The sequence below is a fragment of the Aedes aegypti genome, chromosome 2 (assembly GCF_002204515.2).
Source record: "Aedes aegypti strain LVP_AGWG chromosome 2, AaegL5.0 Primary Assembly, whole genome shotgun sequence".
Classification (NCBI taxonomy): Eukaryota; Metazoa; Arthropoda; class Insecta; order Diptera; family Culicidae; genus Aedes; species Aedes aegypti.
The window spans coordinates 200,751,090-200,776,118 of record NC_035108.1 but is presented as its reverse complement, the minus strand read 5'-3'; the positions used below and the strand labels follow the sequence as shown (position 1 = coordinate 200,776,118).

Below are 25,029 nucleotides of genomic sequence, written 5' to 3'. Positions count from 1 at the left end.
CATGTGGTTTTCCTCATTGCGCAAATCTATAAGTAAAACACACGACCTTGACGTGTAGATTTTTCTCAGTGTAGCAACAACGAAAATACTCGTAGTAGGCAGCACTGCCTGTTTGTGACGGATGGTCGAAGAGGCATTTTCGTTCGTGCGAGTTTGGGGAGTGTAAAAATTTAACGTAAACTAAACCAATTTCGGCGCAGCTTCCAAATTACCAGTGCTTGGATAGAGTGAAGAATTTGTTTTCGAAAGGGTTTCGGTGTTGAAATTTGTAGACATGGGCTCAAAAGATGGAACCGTCCAGAAGGGGCTGCAGTCCGCTTTGCGAGAAAACATTCCTTCGAGTGAAGAGGAAGAGCAACACAAACGTCGCGAATCGGTTCTGGAGCTAAATGGCTACATCGTACAGGAAACCATCGGAACCGGAGCGTTTTCGAATGTGAAGGTAAGATTTCTTGATGACACTTTTGCCGATATGCATATAAAAATATTGCATTGCAGAAAGCCTTCTCAAAGAGCCTAAATCATCCGGTTGCCGTTAAGATCATTTCCAAGCAGAAAGCGACCAAAGATGTCCTGGATAAGTTCCTGCCTCGAGAGATTGAGCTGGTTCGGAATTTGAAACATGCAAATTTGATCCGCTTCCATGAGTGTATCGAAACAACCTTGAGGTAATTTTGTCGGATTTTGTGAACCCTTAAAAGGCGTGTAGTGGACGACTTTATTGCACTCTTTTGACCCAATACATATAGAGAAAGTGTACCAGTTATGGTTTCCTGTTTGACCATATGTGAAGAACGAAAACTTTCAATGTGGTTTTAATATCAAAATATGTATATTGATATCAAACTACATTGGGATGTCGTTTTTGGATTTGAAACTGGTGGCCCCCTAACTCATGGTGTCATGCGCATACCAAGCCTAGAAATCAATGGTGAGCGTATCAAAAGAAGCCTAACTGTGAACGGTGCCTGTGGAGTACCGGGCCACCCTCCACAGTATTACGTCCTTGCTGCGCTACACGAAGCAATGGCGCAGTGGACATTGTATTTCTCCGAAAAAATCGGCTACTCATATTTAGCCTCAATTCAGAGGCTTAACCCTCTCTTTCCCATGGTAGCACAGGTGATCCACCGATTTTCAACGAACGCGGGCTAAACCGAATTGGTACGAGTAGCTCAATAATAATTGAAATAAATTTATACGCTCGTTTGTCTTATCAAACATCGAAATAAGTGACCTAAGGGTCAAACTATTGAAAAACAATCAACTAACTATTGAAAAACAATCATTTTTTTTTTTATTGTGGTTTTGAATAATATAGCTTATTTAGAAAAACTTTTGCTCAAGCACTTTTTTTAGAAACGCCATTTTGATAGCTAAATTGTCGAACAAAGCTGTGGGAAAGAAAGGGTTAAACCGAGTGAGAGCATGTTTAGCACAAGGTTCACCAATGAAAATACAGGTCGGACTCGATTATCCGGAGTATCGTTTTTTTTCACTCCGGATAATCGAATGACTAAGAAAAAATTGAAATCTTCGATAAAAGAACATAAATATTACCTTATTTTGTTGTTTTATTTATGTGATGCGGTGGCATAGCCAGAAATTATTTCTAGGAACAGTAGGGGTCTCTACAAGAAAAAATTGTTTGACCAGCATACACAAAAACCAGTGAAGTTGATAAATATCCGGGGATTGGACGGATCTGTGGTAGTGGTTAGATCACGCCAAGGATCAGGGATCGAATTCCATCCCCGAAATAGTCATTTCGTAAAGTTGTTATAGTGACGACTTCCTTCGGAAGAGAAATAAAGCCGTTGGTCCCTATAAATTAGCCCATGGCTAAAAATCACGTTACCGTGGACGTACCATATTTGACGCGGTTAAGAAAATTCTAAATTCAAACATTTGAAGGGTGTCTACTACCTGGAAAAACCTGGAAAACCTGGAATTATCAGGGAATTTTATTCAACCTGGAAAAAACCTGGAATTCTCAGGGAAATTCGATTACAATCAGGGAAATTATTTGAAGGTAGAAATTCATCATACAATATTTTTACGACAAAGGATTTTTGCGTCAAAACGCAGAGCAACCATTATTTGCTAGAAAATTCGGTTGAATTGAAAAAAATTTGGCTTCGCCGCTATTAAAACGCTATTTGACGATCATTTCGAGTTTGAAATTTTGTCAACTTACCAAAACATGATTGACGTTTTTACATGTAAACAGTAAAGGATTAACTTATCTAGGGCCGGTGGCAGGTTTCTTTTTAGTTAATTGGTCTTTATTTCAATTCAAGTCTCTGAAAAGTTACTATTTTTTATTAAAGGTCTCTAAAATCTCTATTTTTACCAAAATGGCCTCTGAAGTCTTTTTTTATCTTATCTTGCTTGCAGATGCAGATAATTAATATGCTGAATTTCTTCTTATATTTTTTAAGTACAGTTTCAGGAATTCTCCTAGTGGTTTTTCCAGGGACTTCATTTAAAATACTATCAAGAACGACTACAGGGTTTTTTTCCAGAAATTTCTCTACCAACTCTATAGAGTATACTCTTATCCAGAGTTTGCCTTAGAAAATCCTTGAACACTTCAACGTTATTACCTCTTGTAATTTTCTCAGGAATTACTTTGAACAATTTTCCAAAGACTATCCCAGGACTTTCTCCAGTTATTTTTTTCACTAACTTTTCGATCGAGTTCTTCAGTCGTTACTCTAAGAGATCTTCAAAGATTTCTACAGAATTTGCCAAGAAAACCCGCAAGGTAAATTCCAGAGATTTTGATACATTTAGTTCTAGGTTTTGTTTTTAAGAAAACCTACTCTAAATTTCTACGCCATTTCATCTACGGATATTCCATGTTTCATGATTGAGTTTTCCTCGATTTTATTCAAGAAATTTTTCCAGCATTGCAACCAAGGATTACTGGAGTTCTTTCAAAAAATTTTCTATGAATTACTCAAAATCTCCCCATGGAATATTCATTTTAGGTTCCACACCAGTTAACGCTACTGCATTTTTTTTTTCAAGAAATCCTCCGATAATTCATACTTTTTATGGATTTCGTCCTATGTTTTTCGAGGAGTTCCTTTACAAAATCTGGCGGAATATTATCCAGAGATTCATTTAATTTTTTTTTTTCAATTATCCTAGCAAAAATCTAAAGAATCTTGTGAATTTTCCTCAAGAGTGAGTTCTTCTCGAAATCCTTGTTCATCAAGGGTGACTTAAGAACATACGCAAATTTATACAGAAGTTACCGTAAAATTTCCTTACAATTATTTGATGACTTCCCAAAGACATATTAGGAGCAATCTCTGGAATAATTCCACTAAATTTCTCTAATGGTTAAAATCTCAAAGAAATTTGTAGAAAATCCTGAGAAATCCTTGGAAACATCTGGTTGAATATTCCAACATGTTTTAAACAGGAGTCCTGGAAGATGCTCTAGAAAAACCGGTGGTCCTCCATTTTCTTGAAAATGTATCAGAAATATTATATTAACGACATATCTGTTGGAATTTCTGTTGGAATCCCTGAGGAATTGTTTGTGATATTTTTTGGAAAAATCCAGGTTTTATTTTGAGCTATTCAAAACATTTTTTTAGAAATTCATTGAGAAAATTATGAGAGAGATTTCATGGAAAATAATCACTAAATGAACTTTTGAAGAAAAAAAATCGCTCATATAAAGTTATATATCCATTTTCTGATAAATGTCTGGTCGTATCAAACTCTTTTCTCCTGGTTACTGTTAGGTCTCGTTTTTTTTCCGTTTGGTCTCTTTTCGGTCTCTTTTTGGTTCCTGCTTACTTTTTTCAAGAGAGACAGTTAGTCGCTACAAAAACTGCTTCATGCACAATTTTCAAAATTATTGGAAGATATTTGATTTCATTACTAAAAAAAATCCAAGAAGACGCATATTGATGCCCTTAACAGTTCCGGTCAGTACACGATGATGAACAGAGCTTTTATATGCATTAAAAGATTATTGGCAAATAAAATGCATTCAAATAAAACTTGAACTTTGGTACTTGTTTTTAATTATGAATCGTGGTTTACGGTTAACCAGCCGAGTGGAAGTTTAACAACTACCGAAAAGCTAAACATTACATATACTTTTCAATTGGATTAAATGGACAAATTGATGTGAAGTTTTGCGAAAAAGTTACACGTCTTCTTAGTGAGAATCGAACTCACGACTCCCTGATCTCTAGTTAGAGCGCGTTACCCCTACGCCATGAGAGCACTCATGGACGGAGAAGTTGTGTGCTATTTCATTACCTAAAAAATAATGCGCTCTCGGGCTAGGCATTGGATATAAATAGAAAGCATTGTGTTTGGATGGACATCTAACTCATCCGAAAGAGGTGCACTTTGCGAAAAAGGACCACGTGATTATTGAGCTGAAATCGAATTCAGGTTAACTTCTGCGTCTATGAGTCCGCTTATGGCGTAGCGGTAACGCGCTCTTACTAGAGATCAGGAAGTCATGAGTTCGATTCTCACTGATAAGACGTGTATTTTTTTCGCAAAACTTCACATCAATTTGTCCATTTAATCCAATTGCAAAGTATATGTAATGTTTAGCTTTTCGGTAGTTTTTAAACTTTGGTATTATTAGCACCTTCATTAGGGTGGTTCAAAAAATCGTTTTTGCTGTTGTTGTTGTTGTTTGAGAGGGACTTTAACCCGAAGGTCATTCGTCCCTAAAAGTTGCGTTAATCGTTTTTGCTCCACACCGCTTATTCGATTCTAGAATAAATTCTGAGTGTTCTCCCAAAATTTGAGCTCATTTGGATCAAAATTGAGACTGCACAAGCCCTTCAAAGTTTGTATGGCAATTACTATGGGAAAAGCAAGCAATTCATTCAATCGGTTATAGTGTTTGTCCACGTGTTCTCAAAGGTTAGAGCAACGCTGATTGTATTAGATACATTTGTCAGCTACAACTTTGCCGAAGACCGTTTTCTTATCGGTTGTCTCAGTAATTAGTTATTGATTTTTGTATGAGTTGAAAATCTGTTGCTATAATTAAAGAGCTGCTCTGAAGGCATCACTGGATATATGCAGTAAAACATAGTAGCCATGAATAATTGTGTGTGCTATGTTTCGCGCCAGATGCAGCAATGTTGCCTGTTTGAAGATAAATGAGCACTGCTCAAGAATTTTCGATTGGATATACCTAAATCAATAACTAATTTCTGAGACGTCCGATTACGATGTGGTCTTCGGCAAAGTTGTTGCCGATAAATGTATCTAACAGTTTCAGCATTGCTCTAACTATTAAGAGCGCGTAGGCAAACACTATGGCCGGTTGAATGAATTGCTTGCTTTTCCAATAGTAATTCCCATACAAACTTTGAAGGGCTTGTGCAATCTCAGGGAGGACAACTCAGAAATCGAATGAGCGGTATGGAGCACTCTAACCTTCATATTGGAATATTGAATGTTTGAATAGATTCAGCACGCGTTAAAAATGTCTAGAAGTGTATAAATTGCTATTAAATCAAAAACATTTTAAAAGTTGTCATTATTTTGTTTTAGACATATAAAATTAGTGTATTACTTGAACCTAGAAATATTTTGTGAAATCTGGAAAAACCTGGAAATATCAGGGAATTTCATTTCGGTTAACGAGTAGACACCCTGATTTGTCAAATCGCCAAAATTTTTCCGATTTTGTTGAAATTTGAAGCTATGCTAACTCAACTATTATAGAATTAGGAAAAAATCAGTAAAAATATATCAACCGTTTTTTTTCTTCATGTTTCAATGACTTTATGTGTAAAATATTAGGTTCCTTAATTGACGCATCAATTCTTCAATGTGCCTAATTTGACGCACTAAAAATAATTGCAAAAGTTTAAAATTTACAAAAGTTTTAGTATTCAATAGTTCAATTAACTGAAAACAGCGCTTCATAGTGAACATAAAAGTTAGAACTTTCGGAAAAAGTTTTTAACTACGTAATCAGGTAGTACTTTTGCTGTGCGTTCAGTTAAAAAGTAGAAAATAAAATCGGCGATTGAGTTCAATCCATTGTCAAACATTATTGTTTAGTTTAATGTGTTTTCGTCGTGATATCAAACAAGAGAAAGGTTTGAAAACTAAGTTGCGCTGGAACAGGGAAGAAAGTTGCACAAAAAAAAAATAAAAAAAGAAAAATTGGTTGAAAATTAGAACGAAACAACCGGTTCCAAAATTGGCCGTTTGTGAATCTTCATTACTTATAACACGTAAACTACGCCTACTATTCTCATGTTCTATGGAAACCTTATGAACGGGACAAATATGCGTACAACCTACGGCAATATGGGCCTCGAAAACGATCGAGAAACATATATGGGGTCATCCATTAAGTACGTCATGTTATTAGGAGAAAGGGGGTGTTCTGCAAGATGTGACGAATCATACAATTTTTTAAGAGTTTCATATAAAAAGTGTGACGTAGGGCGGATAGGCGGTGTTGTGAAAATGGTATGTTTTTGTGACACGTATCTCATGGACACCCTCTATATTGTATAAATTTTACTAAACCAACCATTGAACCAACACCTCATCTCCTGACGTGATTCATTGAAGCTTCCTTGAAACATTAGGGGACGTCCATAAACCTCTCTAAATTTTACCATTTTTAACACCTCTCCACCTTAGCTACATTTTTTGTATGAAAAGTGAGAATATTTTGTATGAATCGTTACGTTTCCCTGAACCCCCTCCTCTCCCTAAAATCGTTACATAATCTATGGATGACCCTTTACATGTGATTACATAAAGCATTGGGTTGTTTCGCGGACGTATTTTTTTAATGCAAGCACCAAAAATATTTATTTTGGTATTTTCGATCCAATAAAACATGCTGAACAAAATAGCAAATAATAAGGAACATTGTGTGCCTAACTTGACGCACAAGATTTTCATACAAAAATATGTCTTAAAGCTTAGAAATAGAAAAATGTCGACGTCAATTCATGAATAAAATAATATTACTGACTGTTGTTGATGATACTGCTGTAAAACAGCACCATATTTTCACGAAAATTGATCAACAATATATGAAAAAATTGACGCACTTGTCGGATGCATTTGCAAATAGATTTTATGTTTTGCCTATTATAATCAAAAATAAACTTTTTTCGATTAGAATTGTAAATAAAGATTAAGCCATAAATTATCGAGTGCTAGTCTGAACTAGAATTAATTCATGATAACATTAATTAGAAAATGCGTCAAGTTTGGACCCGCGTCAAATATGGTACGTTCACGGTAATAAAGATAAAAAATACCCGAGGAAAACTGAGGTAGATATGGATTGCTTATGCTTACTTTCCTGGAAATGTTGAAGATGTGCCCAAGCTTCGGTCGTTATTTTTTTTTTTCAGGAAAATTAATGCCCAATTTATAATAGGGTGCGATGTGCGATGCAAACGCCCTTCATACAATTTGGAGAAGCATCGATTTTTATAAAATTCTTCTCTTTTATTGTTTTATTATCTCTCAATAAGCAACAGATGCTCAAGCAGCAAAAATTCGATGCGTATTTTTTCGTCGTATTCTTGTATTTTTATTGCGAAATTAATCTCGTCGCGGCCCAAAAGTGTATAAGCAAGTTCCTAGCTGTTCGAATCCTCTCGAAAATGTGTCTAGTTCTGCTTCCAACATAATCATCCGTTGCGATTATGTTAGAACGAAACCGGTAACCTCAATTGTTGATACCGAAGTTTGTTGTAATGCTAAGCGGGCAAAGCGAAGTCATCCTCATCCAAATTCAGTTGATGTTGCAAGGTCTGATGGATGATGGATATTCCTTCTACTAGCCAAACGGTACTTCCGACGATTGTCAGTCAGAATTTATTCGAAACACTATCAACTACACTTTTTTATATTAAATTTACAGGAGGGATTATTAGAGTATGTTTAAAACTACAAATTGAACTTTAACACTTCACTTTTTGCAAAAAATAAAATAAAATACTAAAATCACTAGTAAGGCGAGCAAATGCCTTTAAATTCTAATATGTGTTGCTTATCTTGACAGATAGGCCTATTTCATCTGCGACTTACAGACTTCTTCAGTGTCGAGTGCTCGACTTGACTATCAACTGATGATCCAGATGGCAATGTAAACAATGCTTCACCATTGCCATCCAATACGTCGAAAAAAAGCCGTCGTCCCCCTTCTATTTCGATCGTTAACAAGGGCACGAAGAACACCCGCGAACTGTTGAACATGGCCAATATTTCGCAGTCAGGATATCACGTGAAAGCTATTAAATCCGGAACCCAACTAAATGCGGTGAACGATAACTTTTTCGATGCTATCATCAAGGCTCTGAAGAGCTCCAACACAGAGTTCTTCACTTACACTCCTTCACAACTACAACCCGTGCGGTTCATCCTTTCGGGACTCACGTTCTACAATTTAGCTGAGCTGAAGGCGGAATTGGAGATTAACGAAGTGCGTCCGGTGGAGTTGAAGATTTTTTCGCGAAAGATGTCCGGAAGAAAGCGTGTTATATCTGCTCTAATTTGCAAAAGGATCCGTGAAGCTTTCAGAGCTTCGCAAAGTAAAGACGTTACGCATAAATTACCTCAAGCAACTTGAAGTAAAACGCCAGCAGGTTCCCAAGAAGACGACTTCGTCCGTGCCGCGTACACCTGTCAGGCTGCTGAACTGTTAACTTCTTTGGTTGATGATGATGAAGTCCATTGATGATATTTGCCGGGGCGTGATACTAAATAACTCGAGTGATCCGGTTGAGGTCTGAACAAGAATACTGCTCCCAGGTGCTTGGTTTCCATTCAGTCCCGTATCCACCACACTGCTCAGAAATGTTGCCAATACACAGAGAGTTTGTGCTACCGATTGTATGACGTTCGACCAAGTTGTTCAAGGAACTGGTTCCCATGCTGCTTCGAATCAGGATTCGAATCTTTTTACTATTGCCGAGTTTATGTGCCTAGCCAAAAATCTTTTCCAGCGTTTGCACGGCTGTCGTACTAAAGAACAACAATTTTTACCCCTATCAGAGCTAATCATAAAGTACGTGTATAATGGCAAGACCGTCTTCTCTAAAAATAGTTAATTGGAATGGCAGATCCGTTCAAAACAAGCATCTGGAGTTCTTTGATTTTGCCCAACGACAGAGCATAGATGTAGCAGTAATAACAGAAACATGGCTTCAGCCTAACATCAACTTCATCCATCAAAACTACTACTGTGTGCGTTATGATCGTCCGTCTTGTACCGAGGCTGGTAGAGGAAGAGGCGTGCTTATTGCGGTACGAAAAGGTATCCAATTCCAACAACAAAATATATCCACAAAAACTATCGAAGCTGCTGAAATTACCATCCCTTCCGGTGACAACTATATAAGTATTTTCCTGGAGGGCGACGTTGTGCTGACTGGTCCCAATTTCGTCGTGACATTCGTGATATGGTTGCCCGTGATAATCCTTTCTTCGTTGTCGGAGATTTTAATGCTAGAAATCGGCTCTGGAACTGTGAAAACAACAATAGGGCAGGCAATATCCTGCTCCAAGAGGCCGCATGTTCGGGTTTCACTATTTTTTTTCCCGGAATCACCAGCTTTCCTGCCTTCGGGTAGGGGTAAGCCAACTACATTGGACCTTGTTTTGTCAAACAACATTATCAACATGTCCAAACCAATCGTCGTGAACGACTTGTCGTCAGATCACTTGCCTGTTATCTTCGATATAAAGCCCACGACAGCAGCTGCGTCTCCCACGAACATTGTGAGTTGTTACGCTCGTGCCAACTGGGTCACGTTCCAAAGGGCGGTGAACGCAAAACTCGATCCCACGGATCCCCTGTTTACGAACATTCAAGATGGCAATGGAGTTAACGCTGCCCTCGCCCTCTTCAAAATTGCCCTGCTGGAAGCGGAATCAGTAGCTGTGCCGCAGGTGGTACCACGTCAGTATGAAATCGCTCAAATCACCGATGAAACGAAGCAACTCATTCGGCTCCGCAACACTCGTCGCCGACAGTGGATGCGTACGTGGGATCCTCTGCTGAAAGAGATAGCTTCGTCGCTCAACAATCGTATCCGTGACGATTGCACTAACGCACGGTACAGCAAATTTTCGGAAGCCTTATCGTCAATGAAAGGAGAAGACAATAAAATTTGGCGAATTACAAAAGCTCTAAAGAAAACCGTCAAATATAGTCCTCCTTTGCGCAATGGTGACAATTTGTATGCCTCTCCACAAGAAAAAGCTAAATTGCTAGCTGATTGTTTTGCAAAAGCACACAACAATCAATCGGTTGTAGATAGGGAAACCACCGATGCAGTCAAGCGCTCCATTGACCTAAGAGAGCAATCAGTTCCTGCGGCCGTCTAACTCCTGGATTGTTCGTCAAAAAGAAATCAGTAATATCATCCGCAGCATGAAAGTGAAGAAAACGCCGGATCACAACTGAATCAAAAATTGTTTGCTTAAACATCTTCCTCGAAAATTTTTTCGGCGTGAAAACATGCTCTAGTTATTGCGATTCCGAAGACAAACAAAAATGCGACTATCTATTCAAACTACAGACCAATACGTCTTCTGCCAACTGTAAGTAAACTTTCGAACGTGTTATTCTGACTCGCATCGAAAAGCACTTAGTATTATACCTGATGAACAGTTTGGCTTTCAGAACCTCGGCGTGACCCTTGATAAGAAGCTGAACTTTGGCGGCCACGTGACAAACTGCATCCGGAATTGTGACAAACTTATTAAAACGCTGTATCCGCTCGTTAGGGGCCCAGATAGCCGTAGCGGTAAACGCGCAGCTATTCAGCATGACGATGCTGAGGGTCGTGGGTTTGAATCCCGCTGGTCGAGGATCTTTTCGTAGAGGAAATTTTCTCGATTCCCAGGGCATAGAGTATCTTCGTACCTGCCACACGATATAGTCATAAGAACACTAATCTGAGAAGCAGGCTTTATCCCAGTTGGGACGTAACGCCAGACAGAAGAAGAAGATCCGCTCGTTAAAAGGCGCTCTCGACTGGATCCCAGTATTAAGGTGCTCCTATACAAAACCGTTTTCCGGCCCACGGTGGCGTATGAGTTCCCCGCTTGGTACAACTGCGCAAAATCTCACCGAAAGAAAATACAAACCAAGTAAAATCGTTTGTTGAAGATGATGCTTGATCTAAGCCCTTACCACCCCACAAATGATGTACACAGGCTTGCTGGCTTAGAGATAATTGACGACTGGTTCCAGAGATTGATCCCCAAGTTTCTACTCAGTTGCACTTCCTCTCCAAACCATCTTATACAAGAGTTGGCCGCATAGAAATGTGATATTAGATATTAAGCTTTCTTTCCTATCTATTTTTTTCCTAAAGTTACTTCGGAGGTTTTTTTTTTTATTAAATGTTAGTTCTTGTTAAATTGAATTGCTGTAAAGAATCCCATATCACAATATTAGAAATCTAGAAACACAAACTGTATCAGATAAATTCTCAAAAATAAAATAAATAAATAAAAAAAACTATCTCTCAATGCCGTCTAACAACATAGACATATATAATAGAGGGGGATCTCCTACTTTTGTAAATGCTATCCGACAGTAGATTCTTGATCTCATGCACTACAGTTCATCGATTAAGATTGTGACCTAGCACGTTTCTGATGAATAATCATTGTCAGATCACATACAAATCCGGTTTGATTTTGAAGCTGGTTCAGAAATAACAGAAAACTATTGAATGTCACAGAAAAACAACTGTGATCTTTATTGTTTTCATTTAAGGTGAAGGTAAATCGAAGCCAAAGTTCAAATTTTCAAGAGCACGGATCTGGAGAACCAAACATCTGTTTGAGCTGAAAACCTAATCGATTGGTCACCATCAGCTAGTGACCAATCGATTAAGTTTTCAGCTCAAACGGATGTTTGGTTCTCCAGATCCGTGTTTTTGAAAATTTGAACTTTGGCTTCGATTCATCTTCACCTTAACGAATAAGAATTCGTTTAACGGTGAATCACCGGCCAAAGAAATTATATCAAGTTTCACTGGTGGAATGGGAGTTGTAAAGTACATTCCCTGATGTGTATCATAATTGGTCTATTTAGTCAAAAGAGCGCAACAAAGTCGTCCACGTCATTCAAGGATTAATTGCTTAATTATTCAGAGTCGAAATTTACCCCATAGATTCTACATCGTAATGCAGTATGCCGAAAATGGTTCCCTGTTGCAGCTGATTAAAAAAGAAAAGTACCTTTCCGAAGAGCGTTCCAAATCGTTCTTCACTCAGCTGATCAGTGCCGTGGAGTATATTCACGGCATGGGAGTAGTCCATCGTGATATCAAGTGTGAGAACATTGTCTTCGACAAAAGCTTCACGCTGAAATTGATTGATTTCGGATTCGCCAGAGGGAACATGCAACCGGTTCTGGCCGGTGGCAAGATAAAACCGGTACTGTCGAAGACCTTTTGCGGAAGCCATGCGTATGCCAGTCCGGAAATATTGAAGTCTGTGCCATACCAACCGCAGCTGTCTGATATTTGGGCAGTTGGAGTAGTGCTGTACACAATGGTAATTGGACGGTTGCCTTTTTCCAACGAAACGAATGTAAATGTTCTTATTAAGGTAGGTACAATTTGGTTTTATACTGTTCTGTAAGTTTCGTCTCAATTCAGAAGATCAAACTTTAAAAATCTTGAAGTTTGTATAAAGAGATTCGACCAATCGTATGGGAAAAAGATTTTACTTGCATTTTCGACCATAGATGCCGCTGTAGTTGATAAACTTCTTCCACTATTGATAATGATTCCCCAAGCAATATAAAGAAGACTGCAACAAACCGGAAGATTTTACGTTAGGATACGAAAAAGTTATGTATAGAACAATTAAAATTCGTTTCTCCCCGGGGTGGAACGAGAAGAAAAAAAGGTCGCGCGCCTATTTTCTCTGATATAGCCGAGCAAACGAGTGAAGCTGAAAGTGGATTGTTGCTGCTCAGTCAAGGATGATGGATCAATTGGTGAGCTCGTTTCATGCTACTATTTCTAATTACATACAATTTTTTTGCTTTTTTTAATTATCCCAACAATTTAACAAAAAAAATCTTCTAAAAATTCTAGTAACCGGTTGACTTAAAAACTTATACAAGTTCCATCACAGATTGCTTTTAAATTTGCTTTAGAAATACATCACGAATTGAACATTTTCTCAATTTTTTTTCTGAAATTTTGGAATTCACATTTCCACGGAGAAATGCCCAAAAAAATCCTGGAAGAATACTTGGCCAAATCTTTAAAGACTTCCTTGAGAAATCTTAAAGAATTACTGTAGGAATTCCTAAAGAAATCTGAGTAATTCCTGGATTTATCCTTAGCAAAAATTTGAAGTTGAAATCTTAGAGAAATTATGAAGGACAATTTTTAAGAAATCCCTTGAGGCATCTTTAGAGAAACTTCTGGTTGAATTTTTGAAGAAGCTCTAAACGGAAATCTTAGAGGATGTCCTAGGAAAATCGATGGAAGAATCACTGGATAAAACCTTGGAGGACATCCGAAAGAATCAGTAAAGAAATTCCTGTCGATCTCTGAGTTAATTTCTGCGGTTATATTTGGCAAAAACCAGGTTGTGTTTTTGAGATATCTAAAACAAAATTCTTTTACGAATTCCTTAGGAAAATTCTCGAAGGGATTCCATGGGAAATAATCACTACATGAACACATTTAAGACATTTAAGAGGTGAGCCAGCATCGTGCTGCAAATCTTACAAATAAAGAAATCCATCCATCTACCCTAGCCTGAGTAAATATTCGTAACATCTGGATCTTTGGGCAAATACTTGAAATAATAGAGAAATTCCTTGAGAAAATAATTGAAAAAAAATTGTCGAAAAACATGTTTTACGACATGTAAATTTAATTGTGAAATGTTGTCACAAACATCTGTAAGTATTTTTTTTTTCACCCATTTAGCTGTCTTAAGTATCCAAACTGCCCATGACTACCATTTGAGATTTCTTCACTAAACGCAGGTCAAAAATGAATAGTGCATCTGTTTTTGCACAAGTACGCTGTAATCAATGAACTTTAAGGGTTAAACATAATGGAGCATTTTGAAGTTCCGTTCAGTTTACAATGATGATCAGAATTGGGTCCTAAAATTTTTAATGAAATCTTGTTTTTATTCAATAACACGAAAGAGCATCTTACTGCAACTACTTTAGCAATATTTCCCGCTCAAATAACGGCTATATCATGTTTAAACTTTAATTTAAAAATTGGGTCCATAAATGAACCTTGACACTTAAGATCATGTTTGACGTTCGCTTAGTCGACAAAAACACCACAGGGGTTTTAGTTTTACCACTGGGGTTGTTCCTATCTGACATTTCGGAAGGGACACGGAAAACAAAATACACCCAAAATTTGAGTTTAAGCCAAGGAGTGCGACAAAATCTAAAAAAATGTTTTTTTGGACTCAAACCAACGAAAAACATTAGAAAATTGAGTATACATGTGTTATTGGCCTAAACTTAAGCGTTTGGCACTAAAATTGGGACAGGGCTTTAGGACCCTATTCTCACAAGCGATAAATCATTAACCTTCCGTCAGTCGCTCAAAAATAAGTTACACCAGCGGTCGCATCGTGTACTGAGTACACGCGGAGCAATTTTGCTTGTCAATCGCAAGCTAGGCAAGATAGAGTATTGATGTCTTCAGCAAATTTCTTCAGTTCAACGGTACCAATTGGTCAATGGACAAATGAAACTTTGGATACATCCTTAACTTCCAGTGGCCATCGGATTGTTCCCCGGGGGAACCGATGAAGGGGACATTTTGCAATGCAACTTCTCGAACATAAATATCTCAGAATCTAGATTGTTTAGCACGATGGTGTCTTCAGCAAAGTTGTTCAGTAGGTCAAGGACTAACATGTGATAGGTCGCTTGTTTCGGAATTCTGCCACCAGTTGGCGCTAGTGAGCATGTAATTTTTCAAACACAGATATCTCAGGATCCCGACTACCTAGAAAGATGCGGTTTTCGACAAAGTTGTTTAGTAGGTCATGCACTAACATATTATAGGCCATCTAACTTGAAATTCTGCCATCAGATGGCGCTAGTGAGTATACAGTGAAACCTCCATGAGTCGATATTGAAGGGACCATCGACTCATGGAAATATCGAGTCATAGAATAGATTCCGTTGGAAAGCTGTTCCAAGGGACCATCATAGCAGCCATGAAATTTGGTTTCTACTAGTATGGTTCCATGAGTCGATATCGAGTAATGGAACATCGACTCATGGAGGTTTAACTGTACAATATTTCAATCACGAATATCTCATGATCCCGATTTTTTGTAAAGATGGTGTTTTCGGCAAAGTTGTTCAGTAGTTCAAGGACTAATATGTGATGATCTATTTAATTCGGAATTCTTTCACCAGATGGCGCTAGTGAGCATGACATTTTTCGAACACAGATACCACAGGATCCCGATTACCTAGAAAGTTGACGTATTCGACAAAAGTGTTGAGTAGGTCAAGCTCTAGCATGTGATAGGCCATCCAACTAGAAATTCTACCACCATATGGCGCTAGTGAGCATGGTGTATATTGATCGCGGCTATCTCAGGATAGCGATATTATAGCAATATGGTGTCTTCGGCAAAACTGTTTAGTAGATCAAGGACTAAACATATGATATGCCGTTTGATTAGAAATTCTTCCACAAAACGATGCTAGTGATCATGGAATTTTTCAAACGCCGATATCTTTGGATCCTGATTCATAAATAAATGTCCTGAGATATCCTCTTTACTAAGAAATATAACTTCTTCGGCCATGTTGTTCATTAGATGAAATCCTAAATGCGAAGGACCTCAAGTTTTAAAATTCATCCAATAGGTGGCGCTAGTGAGCATGCCGATTTATGATTGCTAATATCTGAGGTTCCCGATTACATTGAAAGATAAAGTTTTCAGCTAAATGGTTCAGTAAATCAAGTACAAACTTGTGATGGGCCACATTTGGTTCGGAATTCTTCCAGTAGATGGTGCTACTGAGTATGCTATATTTACAAACCAAATGCTTAGGATCGTAAATACATAATCATGAAAATGACATCTTCAGTTGTTTATTCCTGCTACAACAAACCATCAGGTAGATCATTCCATCCCGGTATGATTCTGCAGCCATAGGTAATCCTTGCGCTGATGGTGGCTAAATAATCATCATCATCATCATCTTCAGTTGTTTATTCCTGAGACGAAATTCGCAGAGATGGTCTTCTTTTTCTGCGATTGCTAAGTTTTTTCTTATTCCACTTAAATAGTGTTTACATCGATCTTGTGCAAGCCGTTCAAACTCTCACATGACCATCTCAGCCATAAACTTTTGCGTTTGCATCACACCGAAGTATAAACGGCATTTCGAGTGAAATTTCATGCCAGCAAACGTAGCAGACATTATAATAAAATCAGTCTTGTCACTGAAGACGGTCTTACAATTGAGATCGAAATTGTCTTTTTTTTAAATACTCGTATCTGTCAAATCTGTCATCTTTCATTCAACTTAAGGTATTTTACTTCACTACTTGAAGTTCAAGATTATCCAGAAAGTAGGGTTATCCACAGAATTTGTTTATATAGAGATGCGTGAATACTGGAATCAAAGATCTGTCAAACGTTGTTCCAATTGAGCAATGAGGCAATCCATGAGACAGCTGTGATCAGCTGGTTTTTTGTTTACCATGATTTTTTGACGTTTCGTGATCGGAGTGACCGTTCGATTCCAAAGGAAAACGTTAAGCTCTGATAATACTCGGCAGAAAGCTGTTACACAAAAATGAATATGGGTGTGTGTTAGTGCAAAGTGATATGAAAGTGACGTCTCCGGTTAGCTCGGTCTATTATGGCGACACACGGGATGACACGCACACTACAACATTGTTCGAATCACTTCGAATGTGATAAAAGCATGGTGAGGTCACAAAAAATTCCCCATTTCTGTCATCCACTGCTGAAATTGTTGACATTTTTTTTATACGGAGTTTCGAGGTTAAGTCAGGCGTGCAACGATCTATAGTCACTGCCTGTGTTGTTTATAAATAAATTCAACATGCTCTCAGTGCATCTCTAGTATTATCATATTTTCTGGGTTTATCATTATAGTCAACGCTTCATGATTGCTCTGAAAATTGAAGGGATCATCGACTCATTGTAATATCGCGTTATGTACAGTACCTTGAAAAGCTGTTGTTGGAGATAATTACAGTAAACATGAAATTTGAATTTTATTATGGTTCCATGAGTCGATATCGATTAGCGAAAAACTGACTCATGGAGATTTCACAATATACCAGTGCAACAAAATATTATTTATGTTGCTATAAACAAAGCATGCCGAAATTTAACTTTTTTTTGTGACTCAGTTTTGTAGTTAAATTATTAAGATATTGAAATAGTAAACCATCCTATTAATTGATTTTGTTATATACATTGTTTATAATTAATGCTATATCATAACATATTTAGGAAACCTTTAGCCTTGTGGTCGAAAACAAATGTTACCAAAACCGAACAGTACTTATATTGTGAAAAATTCGGTTTGCCGATATATCGGTAAAATATGTTCCGAGATTCGATTTTAAAAATTATCGAATTCTCAGCTCTTGGGTTCTTGCCGATATGTTTCGCTGAGGTCGGAGACATAATGTAATTGTGTACGCATCTCCATTTGTTGAAGACGTCAACTTTCTAGATAATCGGGATCTTGAGATGTATGTGTTCGAAAAATGTTATGCTCACTTGCACCATCTGGTGAAAGAATTCCGAATTAAATAGATCATCACATATTAATCCTTGGACTACTGAACAACTTTGCCGAAAACACCATGTTTCTAAAAAATCGGGATCCTGAGATATTCGTGATTGAAATATTGTATACTCACTAGCGCCATCTGATGGCAGAATTTCAAGTTAGATGACCTACTAGACAACTTTGTCGAAGACCGCATCTTTCTAGGTAATCGGGATCCTGAGATATCTGTGTTTGAAACATTACATGCTCACTAGCGCCAACTGGTGGCAGAATTCCGAAACAAGCGACCTATCACATGTTAGTCCTTGACCTTCTGAACAACTTTGCTGAAGATACCATCGTGCTAAACAATCTAGATCCTGAGATATTTGTGTTCGAGAAGTTGCATTGCAAAATGTCCCCTTCATCGGTTCCCCCGGGGAACAATCCGATGGCCACTGGAAGTTGAGGATGTATCCAAAGTTTCATTTGTCCACTGACCAATTAATACCGTTGAACTGAAGAAATTTGCTGAAGACATCAATACTCTATCTTGCTTAGTTTTAGATTTACAATCAAAAAGCTCCGCGTGTACTCAGTACACGATGCGACCGCTCGTGGGACGGGCCCGGTAAAAAAAGTTACACGAGCAGTCGCACTGGTGTACTGAGTACACGCGTAAAAACTTAGGTTAAAAACACGATGTTTTCGAATACTTTTCGGTGATTTTTTCGAAAAATTTCTTCTGTACAAGTAAAATGAAGAGTAGATCTTGGAATAGGACCAACACCCTGATCAATTTGAAGAGATTTTCAACGTGTTTTTCGGCTTTTCGCAAAGTGCGTGTACTCAGTACACTAGGGCGACCGACGGTGGGTTAATCTTCTAACCAAATATAATTAAGGCTTTATGTCAAATACAATTCAATTGACAAAAACTTAAGCTTTTATATTGTTCCACCTTGAAATAGCTTAAATATGTATTAAACAAATTGGAAGCTTAAAACGCTTTTGAATCAAATTATTTTGTCAATAACATTTTGTATATCTGAAATTGGAATTTTTCTTAAACCTGGTATTATTTTGTAGAAGCTGGAAAAACCTGGAAATATCAGGGAATTTCATTTATGTAAACGAGTAGACACCCTGTTGATGCGGTGGCGTAGCCAGAAATTATTTCTAGGAACAGTAAGGGTCTTTACAAGAAAAAAACAATTTTTTATCAGCATACACAAAAAAACACTTTTTCAAACCCCCCTTTTCTTAAATACGTTCAAAACTGCAAAACCATTCATATTGTATATTGCAATACAAAATTATTTCAGATTTATGCATAAAAATTTAAAAACAAGAACATCAAAAAACAAATTCCGGATAATCGAGTCTAAAATTCCGTATAATCGAATCCCGGATAATCGAGTCTCCGGATAATCGAGTCCGACCTGTATATAAAATATGTATGGCTGCACATTTAATCGTTACAACGGTGGGTCGTAAACACACTAAAAATAATCCAAACGTCATTGTTACGTGAAAACACACGTGATTTTTTTCCATCGCACTTTCCGCGTAGCTCTTACGTGAATCATAGGTAGCCCAGAATGAACGCATGAACTTTTGAACTTCGTCCATTCCACCGGCGCTACACGTAAGAGCTACGTGGATTTTCCGGTAGCCTTTACAAAGCGTTTCAATAGGACCTAGATGGTTTTGCATTAAATTTAACTGTAATAAAGACCTGGGAGGGAGGCACAGATATTACACACGAAATATGACGCAAAGTTTTTTCAAACTGCAAGAAAACTCCAGCTTGCCAACGACAATCAAGGCAGACTTGATGAAAATCGCTAATTTTCTTTTGTTGTGTACCTTCGATCTTTACGGACAAACATAGAAAAAGGGCCTAAGATTTCTATGCTTTTCATTCTCGTTTTTATTGGAAAAAGTAAAATGATGATATTTTTATTGTCAATCTGAGCATTTTGAATCATGTTTCCCCAATTTTGTGAGTTTGGTCTGTCTTGTTGTAGCTTTCGCGAGCTATAATTGATAGAGGTTATAAATCAGGTATAAAATATGAAGTACACGGAGAAAAACGAAAATACTAGTTAGTGTACGATATATTATTTTTTCAATATAAAGCTCTTTTAATCATTGAGAAGATTGGAAATTATTCACTGAATGATTAAATTTAATACTTTACCATGCTTATCCACGATTTATTTTTTGTTGTGCTTATGAAGTGAATTTTGCTAATCTTGGAACTTGTTCAATATATAATTTCATTTGTTCGGTACGGTATCAACACAACATCGCGTTTTCCAGCATTCTTACAAATAATACGCGTTTTAGTTATTTTTCAATACGAGTGCTTTTTCACGCTGTTTCTCGAATGAATCTCGGAAAGGAAAACGGATACGTGGGCAAAATACTTGAAATAGATGCCTAGCCGTTTATTACCAGCACTACCAGTCTGCGTCCAGTTCCGCCATTGTGTCGTGTTCAGCTATCATTAGAAACATTTGGCCCAGGAAAGTTGCCACAGAAAGCCATTAAAAGCTCAGCATTTGAGAGTAAAATGAGAAACCGATAATTACGAATATGATGGTAAGTTTTATTACCGTATCCGTATCGACATTTTGTGATCATTCTGTTAAACATTTTCCAGATTATTTTATGGGAGAGCTCCATTCCGGCCTTCGCGAGCAAGTCAGCAACAGCTGCGACAAGTGTGGGAAATTGATTGTGACCAAAGTTAAAAAGATTGGAAGATACACCAAGATATGATTCAAATACAAAGAAATACATGCGTTTTTCCCATTTTTCCTTTTTTCTTGCCTTTGTTTACTGTTACTAAAGAAAATGGCTTTTTTTATTCATCATATAGGATTTTAGAATTTTATGCCTTAAATGCATAATTTTCAAAAAATCATTCTCCGATATAAAATACGTTTATACTAGCCAAAGTTTAATACATAAAAATGCAGCGCAATGAGTGAATAGACCGAATATGGTTTTAGAATGATATTTAAGCAATCCCTCCCCTTGGTTATGCGACCTTGCCGCGATAGGAGGGCATAATCCATTAGCCCATATGATGGAAACCAAAGGCGTAACCTGTAGTGGGTGTATCACATTTTGGCATTTTTTGCTTAAAGCCGCGTCATAATTCATATGGCATAGACGCAATAATATCTCGGATGTGATCCAACGGACATTCTGCGTCATTGATAGAATTGATGCCCATTTCAAATAATTAATCTATTCGAAGTGGACATTAATACTATTGGTGACGTTCAGTTTGCCTTTTGCTAACCAGAATGATCCGTAGCCACTCTTACTATTAGCTAGCTAGATACATCGTTATCATATACGACGTAGGGAATAATTAGGAACTCTTAGGAAAATGACTAGTAGATTCACTGAGTAGAAATAAGTGGTGACAATCTTATTTTAATATGGTTTTTACATTGCCATAATAAGAAATACAGTCAACTTTCGTTCGTTGCACTAAACCCGTGGCCCGATTAGTGAAAGACTTTCACTAATCGGGCTAAGTTTTGAGCTGTCAAAACACCGATTACAATAGAAATTCAGGGCTGCCAACATTGACAAATTGCGGTTTATGTCAGAAAGTGACGCTTGCCTTCGTTTTAGGTGGGCTAGCCCACTTAACGAGAGCCCAATTAAAACGAAGTGCAATTAAACGTAGTGCAACGAACGAAATTCGACTGTACCTCTTTTGTAACAGCGGTATAAATAATCTAATTCCAGCTTCATTTTCGTAAAATTTACAAGTAGAAAGTAGGCGTTGTGAAGCATTGCATTTGCCACCGAAAAGTTAATCTTGTAAGAGACTGTAATAGAAGCCTAAGGTAACTTTACTCTTCAATATTCACTATAAAAATGACTATGGAAAGTAAGACGCTGAGATCGATCATTAGGGTACACTTGCTAGTTTCGAATAATTGTTGAACAGACAAGGAAAGCGACTTTTTTCTTTAAGGATATATGAACGTAATGACCAATAAATACTTTTAACAACAAAAAATGAAATTAACTAGAACTACTACTAATACTAAACAGCCTAATTTTGTTAAGACTTGACGACACTTGACATTTAAGACTCTAATCTTACGTAAAAGACAATAGTATTCAGAATAGCACTTGAATGACAAATTATTCAAAACCATTTCGACTAGACAGTATTAGTAATGACACTACTACACTACTATTTCAAACAAATTCTGATGGAGCTGCTGATTTTCACAATGCTTCCTTTTCTCAGAAGGATGGAAGGCTTCCAATAAAAAAGCATACACTCAAAAAAATCCAAACGTCATTGCTACGTGAAAAATCACGTAGATCATTCCAAATTCATTTTACCTCTTTTTCACCTGACTAAGATAAAGATCACTAAACCATTCATAACCACCAAATAGTGACTAGGTAATGTTTACTGAGGTTACCTATCGCACTTACGTGGAATTCACGTAGGTGCCTGAGTTCATTTTGACATCTGCATAGTGTACGTACATTCGGTGTTGAGCTCAAATCCTAAGATGGCGCCCGCTTGATTTTTGAAGAACTTCAGAAGCTGCTGCTGCTTCAAAGATCAGTGTAAGATTGATTTCAAGGTAAATATGCTTTGTATACCGACGAATCCCTGCATTACTTCATATTTATACCTGATTTATAACCTCTATCAATTATAGCACGCGAAGGCTACAACAAGACAGACCAAACTCGCAAAATTGGAGAAACAGGATTCAAAATGCTCAGAATGACAATAAAAGTATCATAATCTTTTAAGTTTGTTTAAATTTTCCAATTGGGAATTAGTTTTCTTCCAAAGCCAAGATTGGTCTTTATTACAGTTAAATTTAATGCAAAACCATCTAGGTCCTATTGAAACGCTTCGTAAAGGCTACCGGAAAATCCACGTAGCTCTTACGTTAAGCGACGGTGGAATGGACGAACTTCCAAAGTTCATGCGTTCATTCTGGGCTACCTATGATTTACGTAAGAGCTACGTGAAAAGTGCGATGGAAAAAAATCACGTATGTTTTCACGTAACAATGACGTTTGGATTATTTAGAGTGTAGTAATGATCTTAATATAGTGACGCCTTATGCATGAAAAATGGTATAATCAGGTTGCGGAAGGTGTCCAAAATTGTCCTTTATGCCTAAAACTTGTGAAATTATATCTGAGGTTATTCAATATCCAAATACATCGTTTTCTACAATTTTAAAAGCAACTTTTGCGCTTGAAGATTTCAATATGATCGATAGATGACTCAGAATTTACTTAAATAATAGCTTCTATTCAGCTTTTACCGCTTTATTAAAACGTATTATCAAGTTTGAAAAGTACACCAAGTGCTCAGTTTTATCATATCATCTTGAAGAAAATTATCGTAAAAACTATTGCTTAGTTTATTCATACGACCTAAAACATAAACTCTACCAAACAAACAAATCAACGTGGTCTGGATTTTTTTTCTGGGAAAACGACTGGAAAGTCAGGAAAAGTGAGGGAATTTTATTTTCAAAATTGGTTCGACACCCTGGATACACTAAACTGCAAACACAAAAGAGCAAATCATTATATAGAAAGAAGGTGAAATTATGAATTAAATTTCGATTACTTTTTCGAATTGACGTAAGTAACTTTCAAACGGTTTTGAGACAATTAATTAGGAAGAATCACAACCTGTCTTCTTAAACTGTTTTAAAATGAATCACATTTTTAACATTTTTTTGCCGTGTACATCGCTTAAATTTTTCATGCAATCAGCTCGCGTTAAAATACTAGGTATAGGTAGTCCCTATCGTTCCACAAAATAAGTATAACAAAATGATAAGCCGTTTCTTTCAGTTACTTTAGCCGTTTTTGTACCAGTGTAAAATTTGTTTTGATTTGTGGTTAAGTCATTTTTTCTCCCCATACAACAGAACGGTGAAAGTAGCGGTCGGATTGCGAAAAATTCTTACTTTCGCCGTTTTGTAATTCCGGAATAGAAAACGTTCTAGAAGTGAAAAATCAAGTTGGGTAAGAGCGAAATGTGTAGAATTTTGTCTGCGAAACACATAAGATCGATGAAGTAAGTTTGTTCATTTTTCTGGCTTGAGGCTATTTGAATAAATTTCCGAGAAATACTGTGTACCGTCATTCAATACAAATTTAAATTTCTGAAAAATTGGAACATTTTGGCTGCGAAATTTTCCGGGTCAGTGCAAAGATAGGAGACTACTGCCAAGTTGAACTAGCACTATATGCTTCTATTTGTAAACGACATGCGATTTAACATTGTGACAGCATTGCTGTTCTGTCAAACACACAAGGCTACGGTGGCGCTATCTATGCTTTCCATAGCGGCCGTTTTGGTTATTTTAATGATCCATTGGAGGGTATAACTTAAGATTTTTGCAGTTTGATCATTATGAACCTCCCTAATATGTACGTATATATTATATTATAAGACGTGGTTTAATGTACGACGTTTTTAATTCCTTTTTTCATCCAATATAGCAAGTTTCGGCTGGACCCAAATTTCCCAAGGATCGTTGCATTAGTGACGAATGTAAGAACATGATCCAAAAAATTTTGCGGCCTGTGAACGAGAGAATATCAATCGAGGAAATGCGCCGTCAACCTTGGCTTACAGAAAATGATTCCGGATACGATGATACAGGTATTGAGAAAAGGTATGACAAAAAAATGAAACTGGACAACAGCTCCAGTGATGGCAGCGATGGAAGCATCCGAGTGACTATCAACAACAAGTCCTACAATCCTTCTCCTGGTAACCACGATGGCCATAGCTGTACGACTTCGAGAAATGTACAACAACAAAAGCAGCCAGTGCAGCATTGAATTCGATTGTTAATATTTTGACGGTGTCAAAATTTGTTGTTATTTTCTTTTGTTTTTATTATACGAAACATTTGTTTCGATTTTTGACTAATAGCGGGAAACAACGAAGAGAACTAAATTTTTACATAATCCATTCAAGGGATTTTCCTTCGTGCAAATGTTTGGTGTATATGTTAGAAATTAGTTGTCTGATTTGATAACTTTTTATTCTACATCCACGTATCTTTTGATGAAATCTTGAATATGATACCTTTTCTAGGTACGGTGGACTGTTACGAGTTTTCCTCGAATGTAACCTATTAATTTTCAATTTGAGTAATGGTGTGTCCAAAGAGAGATAATAAAACACATTGTATTTTATATCACTTTTAA

General features: G+C 37.1%; 1 protein-coding gene across 1 annotated transcript; it reads left to right on the top strand.

Annotated features, from left to right (window-relative positions):
- Window positions 1-84: 84 nt before the first annotated feature.
- On the top strand, window positions 85-25,029 carry LOC5579143 (testis-specific serine/threonine-protein kinase 3). Its single transcript, XM_021843711.1, has 4 exons — window positions 85-442; window positions 499-668; window positions 12,174-12,612; window positions 24,313-25,029. The coding sequence occupies exons 1-4, from the start codon at window positions 275-277 to the stop codon at window positions 24,655-24,657; spliced, it is 1,122 nt and encodes a 373-aa protein (XP_021699403.1). The 5' UTR covers window positions 85-274; the 3' UTR covers window positions 24,658-25,029.